At 39.5% G+C, this 15,200-nt stretch overlaps 1 protein-coding gene across 1 annotated transcript in view; it reads right to left on the bottom strand.

The window, feature by feature from the left end:
* The window catches only part of LOC128697305 (uncharacterized), a 132,691-nt gene that overhangs the window by 39,165 nt on the left and 78,326 nt on the right, over positions 1 to 15,200 (bottom strand). The window contains exon 11 of the mRNA XM_070104168.1: positions 9,939 to 9,980. Within this exon, the coding sequence (XP_069960269.1) occupies positions 9,939 to 9,980 (42 nt within the window). The remainder of the gene's footprint in view (positions 1 to 9,938; positions 9,981 to 15,200) is intronic.

Genomic DNA, 15,200 nt, shown 5'->3' with positions numbered 1-15,200 from the left:
CATAGGCAGGGCCCTCCTGTACAGCAGTAGCCTGGAACCTAACCTGCTGTATAGGCAGGGCCCTCCTGTACAGCAGTAGCCTGGAACCTAACCTGCTGTATAAGTAGGGCCTGCCTGTACAACAGTAGGCCAGAACCTAACCTGCTGTATAAGCAGGCCCCTCCTGTACAGCAGTAACCAGAACCTAACCTCCTGTATAAGCAGGGCCCTCCTGTACAGCAGTAACCTGGAACCTAACCTGCTGTATAAACAGGGCCTTCCTGTACAGCAGTAGCCCAGAACCTAACCTGCTGTATAAGCAGGGCCTCCTGTACAGCTGTAGCCCAGAACCTAACCTACTGTATAAGCAGGGCCTCCTATACAGCAGTAGCCCAGAACCTAACCTGCTGTATAAGCAGGGCCTCCTATACAGCAGTAGCCCAGAACCTAACCTGCTGTATAAGCAGGGCCTCCTGTAGCTTGCACAGACAGTGGGTCTAATTAAAAACCCAGTACATTTAAACAAACCGAGTAGGTTTAAGCACAGTGCGTAGTTTTAGTTTAAATCTGCACGAAATGCTGTGAAAAATCTGTATCGTACATTTTTTTTTAAGAATAAAAATTATCATTACCTTGTTCAATTATAATCTATAAGAACAATTATAATCTATAAGAACAATTATAATCTATAAGAACAATTATAATCTATAAGAACAATTATAATCTATAAGAACAATTATAATCTATAAGAACAATTATAATCTATAAGAACAATTATAATCTATAAGAACAATTATAATCTATAAGAACAATTATAATCTATAAGAACAATTATAATCTATAAGAACAATTATAATCTATAAGAAAAATTATAATCTATAAGAACAATTATAATCTATAAGAACAATTATAATCTATAAGAACAATTATAATCTATAAGAACAATTATAATCTATAAGAAAAATTATAATCTATAAGAACAATTATAATCTATAAGAACAATTATAATCTATAAGAATAATTATAAGCCACTAGCAATCCTAGGTATTTTGGGTAGACTAATACTATTTCTTACTCCACCTGTTTACTGCCACACTCTTGTTACACAGAATTAATTCCTCACTTAACCCGTAAACGGTCCAAGCAGATCTACGTGTAAATGCGTAGTGCTCCAAAAGGAGATCTACGTTTTTTTTTTACATATTTCCAATTTTTTTTTTTTTCAACAAGTCGGTCGTCTCCCACCGAGGCAGGGTGACCCAAAAAAGAAAGAAAATCCCAAAAAAGAAAATACTTTCATCATCATTCAACACTTTCAAAGTGAATATTTTCAAATATAACAAAAAAAAAGTATATCAAAGTTTTTTTACACGTTTTCAAATGTACAAAAAAGAAAAAATCTACTTTTTTTTACATACTTTCAAATGTTGAAAAAACGTATATACAGGTCTCCCTCAACATTCACATTTTCAGCTTTCGCGGGCTTCACACATTCGCGAATTCCCAACCGCCAAATTCCCAACCGCCAAATTCCCAGCCGCCAAATTCCCAGCCGCCAAATTCCCAGCCACCAAATCATATTCAAGTTTCCCGCCACCTGCGAGTCCCTACTACCCTCCCAACGACCCCCACAACTGGCAGCCAGCCCTCCCACCACTCAGTGTGGTGAGTGTTTTGTTTGTTCATTATTTGTTATTAAACTACAGTATAAATAATGTAAACCCATTCATGACTGCATATTGGAATGGCTATTCGGACGGGTATTGGACGGTGACATCATGTGTTTACTCTTGAACACAGCAAAGAATCAAACATTTCTGCTACTGCTAATAATAACAATAGTAATAATAATAATAATAATAATAATAATAATAATAATAATAATAATAATAATAATACGATATAATTGAAGAAGGAAATTGTACAAAAATACGAGGGAGTGGTTGACACATCGTCAGTGTGGCTTTGTTTATGCTGGAGTGAACATTAGTCTCCCTGCTCTTCCAAACATTTCACAATAATTCATTGTTTGGTGCTTGTAGATTGAGTGTGACTGGAGTGGTAGAGGTGATAGAGGCAGTGATAGAGGCAGTGGTAGAGGCAGTGGTAGAGGCAGTGGTAGAGGCAGTGGTAGAGGCAGTGGTAGAGGCAGCGATAGAGGCAGTGGTAGAGGCAGTGATAGAGGCAGTGGTAGAGGCAGTGGTAGAGGCAGTGGTAGAGGCAGTGGTAGAGGCAGTGATAGAGGCAGTGATATTTACTAACATATATGTTACGTATAAATAATAATAGTACATTATGAATAACATTTATTATTATTATTATAAATGTTATTAATATTAACATGTACTATTATTATTTATAACATACGTATATGTTAGTAAATACCACTGCCTCACCCACTGCCTCTATCACTGCCTCTATCACTGCCTCTACCGCTGAATTATTGTGAAATGTTTGGAAGAGCACGGAGACTAATGTTCACTCCAGCATAAACAAAGCCACACTGACGATGTGTCAACCACTCCCTCGTATTTTTGTACAATTTCCTTCTTCAATTATATCGTATTATTATTATTATTATTATTATTATTATTATTATTATTATTATTATTATTACTATTGTTATTATTAGCAGTAGCAGAAATGTTTGATTCTTTGCTGTGTTCAAGAGTAAACACATGACGTCACCGTCCAATACCTGTCCAAATAGCCATTCCAATATGCAGTCATGAATGTGTTTACATTATTTATACTGTAGTTTAATAGCAAATAATGAACAAACAAAACACTCACCACACTGAGTGGTGGGAGGGCTGGCTGCCAGTTGTGGGGGGTCGGAGGGAGGGTAGTAGGGACTCGCAGTGGTTGAGGAAGTGGTGGAGGCAGTGGTGGAGTCTGTGGTATTTAATAACATACATGTTATTAAAGCATAACATGTATATATTTAGTACAATTTACGACATTTTCATGTATTTTATGATTGTTCATGGTTCAACAAGTTAAGGAAGCAGTATTGTATTATATTTCCCTACAATATATTGAGGCACCAAACATTCACGGTTTTTCAACATTCGCGAGGCTCTTGATCCCCTAACCCTCGCGAATGTTGAGGGACACCTGTATACGTTTGGACCGTTTACGGGTTAAAGAACAAATGGGTAATGTCGTAATGGGAACAATGCATGACTAACCTGCACATAGGAGAGAGAAGGTTACAACGATGTTTTGGTCCATCTTGGACCATTTAAAAGGTTACACTAACACAAGAGAGAGAGAAAGGGAGGCTATATACACTGGCTCCTTCTCTTGTGCTAGTGTGGCTTTGTAAATAGTCCAGGACGGACCAAATCATTGTAAGCTTCTCTCTCCTATGTATGGGTTGAGTATAATTTCACACTTAATGCATTTCATAAACCTTTGTTCTCATATACCCACCTACAACCTCCCATGACAACTCAAAATTAATATTACTATTCTCTAAAAGTATTTAAAAGAAAAAAAAAGCCTTGACATGTCTGCAGGCATAAAACACATGCATTTATGGATTCAAAGCACATTTGTAACTACAAATATCCTTAATATATACAATTTACCGCAGGGGGAAAAAAGCATTTGGAGACTGCTAGCGTTCAGTACTGACAAACAGGCTCAATTGTTTCACATAAACTGACAATATTTACCTAAGATAAATTACAACATCCTAGGCAGTAGGTTGGTAGACAGCAACCACCCAGGGAGGTACTACCGTCCTGTGGTAGTAGGTTGGTACACAGCAACCACCCAGGGAGGTACTACCATCCTGTGGTAGTAGGTTGGTAGACAGCAACCACCCAGGGAGGTACTACCATCCTGTGGTAGTAGGTTGGTAGACAGCAACCACCCAGGGAGGTACTACCGTCCTGTGGTAGTAGGTTGGTAGACAGCAACCACCCAGGGAGGTACTACCGTCCTGCCAAGTGAGTGTAAAACGGAAGCCTGTACAGTGGACCCCCGGTTAATGATATTTTTTTCATTCCAGAAGTATGTTCAGGTGCCAGTACTGACCGAATTTGTTCCCATAAGGAATATTGTGAAGTAGATTAGTCCATTTCAGACCCCCAAACATACACGTACAAACGCACTTACATAAATACACTTACATAATTGGTCGCATTCGGAGGTGATCCTTATGCGGGGGTCCACTGTAATTGTTTTACACGATGGTAGGATTGCTGGTGTCTTTTTTTTTTGTCTCATACACATGCAAGATTTCAGGTATGTCTTGCTACTTCTATTTACACTTAGGTCACACTACACATACATGTACAAGCATATAGTATATATATATATACACACACCCCTCTGGGTTTTCTTCTATTTTCTTTTTAGTTTTTATTCTTGTTTATTTTCTTTTTAGTTTTTATTCTTGTTTATTTCCTCTTACCTCCATGGGGAAGTGGAACAGAATTCTTCCTCTGTAAGCCATGCGTGTTGTAAGAGGTGACTAAAATGCCGGGAACAAGGGGCTAGTAACCCCTTCTCCTGTATATATATATATTACTAAATGTAAAAGGAGAAACTTTCGTTTTTCCTTTTGGGCCACCCCGCCTCGGTGGGATACGGCCGGTGTGTTGAAAGAAAGAAAAGAAATTACAACTTGCAAGATGAGAGGAGAGCATGTAAATATGTACAATATACATGTACTATGTACATGGTAGTTTCAACCCTATAGCATTCACTCATCCCAGAACAGGAGGGATTTAGATAGCCTTCTAATATATTAAAAACTGACCCTTTCCAATGCTTTGTTTTCTTTTAACACGTTGAGCGTCTCCCACCAAGGCAGGGTGACCCGAAAAAAGAGACAAAAGTTTTTTATACGTTTTTTAATTTGTACAGGTGTTACTAGCCACTTGCTGCCGGCATTTTAGTCGCCTCTTACAACACATGATTTACAGAGGAAAGATTCTTCTCCACTTCCATAATATCTTTTTACAATTACAAATTCTGGGGTAACTTTTGTAGTTTTTTATTAAATTTACAAAGCGAATCCATGAATGGATACAAGAATGCTTTAGGGTTAAAAATAGGTTAGAGAAATACATGAAAGGAAATGGTGGCGTGTAAGTAGGGCCCGCCTAGCATGGGCCAGTACTGGAATTTAAAAATGGTATTATGCACTGATAGTGAGTGGGTCATGGTATTTTATGACCAACATGCTGTCATTATCATGGACCAGGTGACCTACTGCAGCTCTTGTAAGCTGAAGATCTACCTAGTATGGGTTTGCATACTTGTATATATCCTTTGGTTATAATCATAATTTTTGAAGCAGTGGAGTGGAAAGCCAGTGGAAGGCCTCGGTCAGATGACCAAAAGCTGCAGCTGTGGATCATCACATGACTAAAACACGCGTCAGGAAACATTCGAGCTTTTTCCTGACAAACTTTACGTAACCTAACCTAGCATGGGCCAGGACTACTGCTGCAATACACAATTCTTCAGACCTGCCAAGCATGGGCCAGGACTACTGCTGCAATACACAATTCTTCAGACCTGCCAAGCATAGACCAGGACTAACACAATGATTCTCTATTTTCACAATTTTTTTGCAAGTCTGAGAAAGTCTGTAGGCCTACCTGAGGCAAAGATGGTCTCCAAAATATTTTTTAATGATTATTTGTGACAATGCAAGTTGATTTTCTTCTAACTCTTAACCCCAGGTCTGTAAGCCAGGGTAACCCAAGAAAGCCACGCAATGTGGCTTTTTCATTATTTCCGTCCTCAGGATGCCACCCACAACAGTCAACTAACACTCAAGCATCTACTTACAGTGGGCAGTAGGTATAGGGAGGTTTGCCCATAAAGTTCCACCCTACCCAGGATGTCACCTACAACAGTCAACTAACACTCAGGCATCTACTTCCAGTGGGCAGTAGGTATAGGGAGGCTTGCCCATAAAGTTCCACCCTACCCAGGATGTCACCTACAACAGTCCACTAACACCCAGGTACCTATTTACTAATAAAAAACTTTGCTGAAACATTCTGCTAGCAGATCAATCTTCCTGAAGTGTAGAGAGAGTACCTGCTAAACAAAGGATAGCAAGTAACGAGAAGGCATGACCTGACCTATGTCAGGTCAGGAGGGTGGTGTGTGTGTGTTAAGGAACCTATATGAGCCAGGAGTTGTGTTGAACATTCCCAGTGTTCAACAGGCTGCCATTTATTTATTTATTTACTTATTTTTTATTTGGACATGATACACAGTTGTAGTCTTAAGCATCAGGGATTGGTTTGTGCTGTCAAGTCTCGACTGAATGAACATCTCTTTTCTAAATATTATGATCATTTTGTTTACAGTTTAATATAAACTGGTATTTCTTCTTCATTGTTGAAATTATGGTTGGACGTGCAAACTTTTGTGAATTCCTTTAACCCTTTCAGGGTTTCGGCCGTACTAGTACGGCTTATGTCCCAGGGTTTTTGATGTACTAGTACGCCTAAATTCTAGTGCCCTCAAATCTAGTGAGAGAAAGCTGGTAGGCCTACATATGAAAGAATGGGTCTATGTGGTCAGTATGTGCAGTATAAACAAAATCCTGCAGCACACAGTGTGCAATGAGAAAAAAAACTTTTACCGTGTTTTCGGATTAAAACAGAGACTTTGCACTGTATTTTCATATGGTATTTATTGTTGAATTCTAGTTTTCCTGGTCTCATTTTATAGAATGGAAGACATATTACAGAAATTGAGATGATTTTGACTGGTTTTACAATGAAAAGTACCTTGAAATTGAGCTCAAAGTAGCAGAAATGTTCGATTTTTACCAAAGTTCAAAAGTAAACAAATCATGCTAAGCGTCCAATACACGTCAACTGGTGAGTCTAATATTCTTTCACAAGTGCGCTGATATTATTTATATCATTTCTACACTAATGCAGTAGTCTGCATAACAGTAAATCTTCTACTTTTTTGTAAGAATAAAAATTCAGAGTGGAAAGCCAAAGAAATATAAGAGGGGCCTGGGGATGTGACTAACGAACAGAGAACTTGTTATTTTAGTGCCAGGAATGTCTTTCTTGTTTATTCTGGACCCTATTCGGAAATTGGCATCTTTTGAAATGTGTGTGAAATTGGCAAAATTGCTAAATTCTGACCCCTTTATTAGATAGTTGAAATCGGTAAATGGGTGGTTTCTTGTACTCATTCGATAGAAAAAATAGAGTTCTAGCGAAATAGTTATGGTTTTTGTCGACTAGTACACTGGAATTGGCCGAAAATAGGGCTCAAATTTGGCAAAATCGCTGATGCGTAAACATCGTCGAGACCACTAACTTCACAAGAGCATAATTCCGTAAGTTTTCCATCAAATTTCATACTTTTGATGTCATCATGATCAGGAAAAGATTCTCTGTCTTTTCATAAGAAAAAATATTTTTTTTTTTTAAATTTGGGGACCCTGAGAACAATTCTCAGAGAGGGCCTGGGGACCCTGAAAGGGTTAAGGAATAGGCACTCAAGAATAACAACTCCCCCTCCCCTTCATGCTTCTGTGTGACTAGTTAACGGTTCAAGTCGGACTGAAGTATCTTCACAAGTTTCCGTCACCTGTGCGTGGGTTGTCTATTATAAATTTATTTATTTAACCCTTAAACTGTCCAAACGTAGATCTACATTTGGACAGTTTGAGGGTTAACACACTGGCCATTTCCCACCTAGGCAGGGTGACCCAAAAACTTCTTTTTCAACTATCCGACAAAAAAAAAGCTCTTTTTACATAAGTGTTACTATCACCATGTTTTCCTGGCAATGCTCCTTCCCACTGATAAAAGTCATCCTATACATCTCATGCAAGAGTTAAGTAATATAAAGTACGTATTTTGTTAATTATCACATCAGCTGTTTCCTACCCAGGTAAAGTAAGCGAAAGAAGGAAACACATCCACCATTGTTCATTTGATAGCTTTTACAATAGAAGTGCAAGGACATCATAATTCAAATTACCCTATGATCATCACTCTTTTGTAATCTGTTTTAACCCTTTCAGGGTTGGGAGGGCCTCTCCTAAACTTGTTTTCAGGGTTGGAAATTTTTCGAGAAAAAAAAATTATTTTTTTCTTATGAAATGACAGAGAATCTTTTCCCTATCATAATGACACCAAAAGTATGAAATCTGATGAAAAACTTCTGAAGTTATGCTCTCGCGAAGTTAGCGGTCTCGACGATGTTTACACATCGGCGATTTCGCCCACTTTGAGCCCTATTTTCAGCCAATTCCAATGTACCAGACGACAAAAATCATACCTATTTCGCTAGAACTACATTTTTTCTATCGAATGAGTACAAGAAATCACCCATTTACCGATTTCCACTATCCAATAAAGTGGTCAGAAATTGGCAATTTTGCCAATTTCACACAAATTTCAAAAGATGCCAATTTCCAAATAGGGTCCAAAATAAACAAGACAGACATTTCTGACACTAAAATAACATTTCCTCTGTTCATTACTCATGTCCCCAGGCCTCTGTTACATTTCTTTTGCTTTCCACTTTGAATTTTTATTCTCACAAAAAATAGAAGATTTATATTATGCAGACTACTGCAATCATGTAGAAGTGGCATAGAAATGGTATAAATAATATCAGTGCACTTGTGAAAGAATATTACACTCACCAGTTGACATGTATTGGACACGTGGCATGATTTGTTTACCTTTGAACTTTGGCAAAAATCGAACATTTCTGATACTTTGAGCTCAATTTCAAGTTATTTTTCATTGTGAAACCAATCAATATCATCTCAATTTCCATAATATGTCTTCCATTCTATAAAATGAGACCAGGAAAACTAGAATACAACCATAAATAGCATACGAAAATACACTGCAAAGTCGCTGTTTTAAACCAAAAACACAGTTTTTTTTTTTCTCATTATGCACTGTGTGCTGCAGGATTTTTTTTTATACCATGCACACTGACCACATAGACCCATTCTTTCATATGTAGGCCTACCAGCTTTCTCTCGCTAGATTTGAAGGTGCTAGAATTTATGCATACTAGTACGGCACCAACCCTGAAAGGATTAACCTGACTAAAATCTGTTAACCCTTAAACTGTGCAAACGTAGATCTACGTTTGTACCGCTAGCGCTCCAAACACAGATTTATGTTTTATTTTACATGCTTTCAAATGTAAAAGAAAACGTAGATCTATGTTTGGAGCGCTATGCGAGTAAACGTAGATCTACGTTCGGACAGTTGAAGAGTTAATGATACTGGCCATCGTCGCCCCTATGACCTAGTTTCATGTCAGGCTCCTCAAACTGAAAAAGAAGCTTTACAGGAATAAAAACTAGAGACCATGGGAAGTAAATTGAAATATACAATGAATATAAGGAAAAGTTTTCTCCATGGGGAAGTGGAACAGAATTCTTCCTCTGCAAGCCATGTGTGTCATAAGAGGCAACTAAAATGCCACAAGTAAGGGGTTAGTAACCCCTTCTCCTGTATAAATTACTAAACTTAGAAAGAGAAACTTTCGTTGCTATTTTTGGTCACTGCGTCAGTGGGATATGGCCAGTTTGTTGAGAAAATATAAAAAAATGAAAAGTTTGCAAGATTTACCTATAATTTGACATGAAAAGATGAGCAATAGCAAAAGAGAGCAAAATGTTTACCAGGCTTCTGTTTAACACTTACGATGAGGATGGTAGTGCCTCCCTGGATGGTTGCTGTCAGTCAACCTGCTACCAACCATATATACAATAAATATTTACCATATCCTGAGCACCGTCCCTGCATGCACCAAACTGCTAAAGTACACCTTTTTCTATGTGATATTCATCCACCATACAAGTGAAAGTTGACTGGCTGATCAACCGGGTCGTTGCTGCTAGTGGCCCGAAGAGAGACAGAGGTAGAGAGAGAGAGAAGAGTGAGAAAGAGATCTTAGGACAATGAACATGTGATGCAACTCACCTGTCGCCTCGCATGCTTGTGGGGGAAGAAGCATCATCATGTCTGCAACATACAATCATGCATCAGCATAGCTACAGGTCGTGGTACACCGTGTGTACTGCCAATCCACACCACGGTGGATAGCTCATACCTTGTAGTTGTTACACACTCCCTAGTCACTACACGAGGTTCCAAACTTACAAAGTGTTCCTGAAGTTCCAACTTACAAACAAGTTGTTCGTACAGACAATAATACCAAGTTGCACATAGGAGAGAGGAGCTTATGACCAAACGTTGTCTTAAGCTCCTCTCTCCTATGTGTGGGTTATTTGTGTGTTGTTTCAGTCACGGTATTGTGACTTTTTTCATGTTTATACTGTAGTTCAGTGCCTGTAAGGCGTTAATTCCTTCCTGAAGGTCACATTTAACTTGTGGATGTTTGTAACTTGGGGGACTTCAGGAATTGTCAAGCTATGTAATTAACTGAACTTCCTGCAAACCCTTTAAAGAATTTTTTATTTGCAAACATTACAATGATTGGAAGAGGCTCTGCCAGAGTCCCACAACTGTAGAGCAGAAGTTGACAAAGAAGTGACCACTGGTCAAACAAGTGCTCACTAAAAAGTACTCGTGCATTTTTTATACAATCAGCTCTCTTAAAAATCTAATTATCATTGTGCAATTATTTTGCAAATGCAGTTGGAAAAGAATATTCAAAATTGAATAGTGTATGGAAAGGCCTTCATACTAAGTGGTATTCAGTTTTCAGCGCACTTTCACAATCACATCTATAAAAATTCTGGTAAATAAAGGAGCTTTATAATAGCTACATAAAGTTGTTCTATATACAGTCTCTCCTCACTTAATGACAGAGTTCCGTTCCTAAGACCACGTCACTAAGTGAGGAGCATACTATAATGGTAATGGGTTTGTGTCAACCATCTTTGATATTGTTTTAATGTCACTTTTGCACCATTTATAACAAGTTTATGTTGAAATGTTTATACAGTAGTGTACTGAATATTGTAATAAACAGAACAGAGGAAATCAGCTGTAATATACATTATTTAGGTATGCATACTGGTCAGAGAGCACGGTGTAAGTCCAATTTGGCAGTAAACGAGTATGTCGCTAAGTGAGGAGAGGCTGTACTGCAATTTTCTGTATATACAACTGGAGAAGTGCATCAGAAATTGAACAGTATATTCTCTGAGGGCCTTTTCAAGTGATATTCAATTTTGAACAAGTCTTCAATTGCATTTACAAAAACAAATCACACTATATAGAGCAGTTTTACAAAAGAGTCGACTATATGAAAAAACTCGCATGCCAGCTCCCGCTGATTGACGACAGTTCGAGCATGCGTTATACCCCGTGACACTTCTCTATCACCTCACTTAAAGTCAAATGAAAACCCAAATGTATCAGCACAACATAACCAAATATGGTTTCGATTTTTCAACACACTGGCTGTCTACCAATCAAAAAAGAGTAAACACATAAATCATTCTTCATTCATCTCTGTCTTGCTAGAAGCAAGGTGGTATCGTAGTTCAGGTGACTCTGTACTGTAACACCCTCACCTCTCTTAAGAGTGCACGAACTGTACAGCTCCCCCATCCCTTCAGAGTGCAGGTAATGTACTTCCCACCACCTCACATCCTTCAGAGTGCAGGTAATGTACTTCCCACCACCTCACATCCTTCAGAGTCCAGGTAATGTACTTCCCACCACCTCACATCCTTCAGAGTGCAGGTACTGCACTTCCCACCACCTCACATCCTTCAGAGTGCAGGTACTGTACTTCCCACCACCTCACATCCTTCAAAGTGCAGGCACTGTACTTCCCACTACCTCACATCCTTCAGAGTGCAGGCACTGTACTTCCCACTACCTCACATCCTTCAGAGTGCAGGCACTGTACTTCCCACTACCTCACATCCTTCAGAGCGCAGGCACTGTACTTCCCACTACCTCACATCCTTCAGAGTGCAGGCACTGTACTTCCCACTACCTCACATCCTTCAGAGTGCAGGCACTGTACTTCCCACTACCTCACTTCCTTCAGAGTGCAGGCACTGTACTTCCCACTACCTCACATCCTTCAGAGTGCAGGCACTGTACTTCCCACTACCTCACATCCTTCAGAGTGCAGGCACTGTACTTCCCACTACCTCACATCCTTCAGAGTGCAGGCACTGTACTTTCCACTCAAGAAATTGTTTCAACCATAAAACAATACAAGACGAAAATTCTGAACTATAGTGAATTTCGAGTGCTTATCTGTCTGCAGGTTCTCTGCCATGAGTGAGAATAAATTTAAAAATAAAAGAAGTATTTACATAATTTTCATGGACGCAATATCTTGTCGAACAAATTAGGCATTGTTAAAAAAAAAAAAAAAACTTGTGTGAGACCATTTGATTAGAGTGGAGACAAGTGGTTGTTGTGATTTGATGTGCTTGTGGAGTGAGTCGAAGGAAATACATTCGGGCTTTGCTTTACAGCGCTCTGCTTTACATCGCTTCGCCAATGCAGCGATTTGCAATTGTCATTCTTCATTTATTCAGACTTTCTACAATAAATATATTCACCACACACTAAAGGCTAAGGACAAAAATATTGTTAGGTAAGTAATGTGTGTACTGTTTATGCATTTTTTAAGCCTTGATCTATTGCTCACTTAATATAGAGTAAACATGTTATCAGGCTTTTATATGCATTTGAAAGTAAAAAAAATGCTATGTTTCACTTTACAGCAGTAGTCCAGTACCTAACCTGCTGTATAAGTGAGGCCCTACAGTAGCCTCGAACCTAACCTGCTGTATAAGCAGGGCCTTACAGTAGTCTGGAGCCTAACCTGCTACGTAAGCAGGGCCCTACAGTAGCCTCGAACCTAACCTGCTGTATAAGCAGGGCCCTACAGTAGCCTCGAACCTAACCTGCTGTATAAGCAGGGCCTTACAGTAGCCTCGAACCTAACCTGCTGTATAAGCAGGGCCCTACAGTAGCCTCGAACCTAACCTGCTGTATAAGCAGGGCCTTACAGTAGTCTGGAGCCTAACCTGCTACGTAAGCAGGGCCCTACAGTAGCCCTGAACCTAACCTGCTGTATAAGCGGGCCATTAACCCTTTGACTGTTCGGTCGTATATAAACGTCTTACGAGCCACCGTGTTAGACGTATATATACTCAAAAATTCTAGCGGCTTCAACTCAAGCAGGAGAAAGTTGGTAGGACCACATGTGAGAGAATGGGTCTGTGTGGTCAATGTACACCATATAAAAGAAATCCTGCAGCACGCAGTGCATAATGAGAAAAAAACTCCGACCGTGTTTTTGGATTAAAATGCCAACTTTGTGGTCTATTTTCGTATAGAATTTACGGTTGTATTCTCATTTTCTTGGTCTCATTTGATAGAATGGAAAACATATTATAGAAATCGAGGTGATTTTGATTGGTTCTACTATGAAAAGAACCTTGAAATGGAGCTCAAACTAAGGGAAATGTTTGATTTTTGCCGATGTTCAAAAGTAAACAAATGATGTCATTGTCCAATAAATGTCCAACTAGCCATTCTAATATGCAGTCATGAATGGGTTGACATTATTTATACAATTATTACAATATTGCAGTAGTCTGTATAACAGTAAATCTATCTTTTTTTTGAAAAAAATCCAAAATAGAAAGCAGAGTAATATCAGAGGGGTCTGGAGACATGACTGATGAACAAAGAAAATGTTATTTTAGAGCCAGGAATGTCTGCATTGTTCATTCTGGACCTTATTTTGAAATTGGTGTATTTTTTAAATTTTCTGGAAATTGGCCAAATTGCAAATTTCTGACCATGTTATTGGGTAGTTGAAATTGGTAAACGGGCAGTTTCTTGTACTCAATCGATAGGACAAACGGAGTTCTAAAGAAATAGCTATGAGTTTGGTCGACTGGAACAATGGAATTAGTTGAAAATAGGGCTGAAATTGGGCAAAATCACCAATTCATAAATATCGTTGAGGTCGCTAACTTCATGAGAGCATATTATTATTATTATAATCAAAAAGAAGCGCTAAGCCACAAGGGCTATACAGCGCTGCAGGGTAGGGAAGGAAGCAAGGGAATTGGATGGCAGAAGGGAGGGGGGATGATCAGCAGGTTACAGAAAACAGCGGGGCAGGGGATAGTACGGGGGTAGAAGGTAGCAAGAGATTGAAGTAGAAAGGGCTGAAGGTATCAGAATTTGTGAAGTAAGTCAGTCGTTGTCAAAAAGTCAATGAGAGAGTCCGGATGAAAGGTGGGTCCATCAGCGAGAAGGGAAGGTAAAGAGAGAGCAGCGGAGCGAAGACGACGACAGAGGTAAATTCTGCGTGCTCGTTGATAAAGTGGGCAGTCCAACAGAATGTGGCTGACTGATAATGGAACTTGGCAATTCTCACAGAGAGGAGCAAGACGCCTCTCCATGAGATATCCATGAGTAAGACGAGTATGGCCAATGCGAAGACGGGAGAGAGTAGTCTCCCAACCTCGACATTGGTGATAAGAAGACGGCCAGTGACCTATACTCGGTTTAATAGACTGAAGTTTGTTGCCGAGCATAGTAGACCAACGTTGTTGCCAACGGGTGTGAAGGTGGGAAGATATTGCAGCAAAATAGTCCGTAAATGGAATACCTCTATAAGAAACTGGTAGGTCATGTACTGCTGACCGCGCAGCAGTGTCTGCCTGTTCATTGCCCTGTACGTCAACATGACCAGGGACCCAACAAAAAACAATATCTTTATGCTTGGTAAAGATGCGGCGTAGCCAAAGTTGGATACGGAGGACTAAGGGGTGAGGTGTATCAAATTTTTGTATAGCCTGTAAAGCACTAAGGGAGTCTGAGACAACCACAAAAGATGACACAGGCATAGATGCAATACGGATAAGTGCTGTAAGGATGGCATATAATTCAGCAGTAAAAATACTAGCCGAAGATAGTAAATGCCCTTGTACGACGCTGTCCGGAAACACTGCTGCGAATCCTACGCCGTCAGAAGACTTAGAGCCATCTGTGTACACAGCAATGGCATGAGAATGAGAGTGAAAGTGGTCAAGAAAAAGAGAGCGGGAAGCGACCGTAGACAGTTGGGCTTTCGAGCAAGGGAGGGGGAAAGAACAGACTCGAACAGCTGGAACTTCCCAGGGGGGTAGGGAAAAGTGAGATGCTACATGTACATAGAAAGGTGGTAGTTGAAGAGAAGACAAGAGCGAATGAAGGCGAAGAGAGAAGGGACGGAGTAAACAGGGG

Source organism: Cherax quadricarinatus, chromosome 89 (assembly GCF_038502225.1).
Source record: "Cherax quadricarinatus isolate ZL_2023a chromosome 89, ASM3850222v1, whole genome shotgun sequence".
Lineage (NCBI taxonomy): Eukaryota > Metazoa > Arthropoda > Malacostraca > Decapoda > Parastacidae > Cherax > Cherax quadricarinatus.
This window is presented reverse-complemented; position numbering and strand designations above follow the sequence as displayed.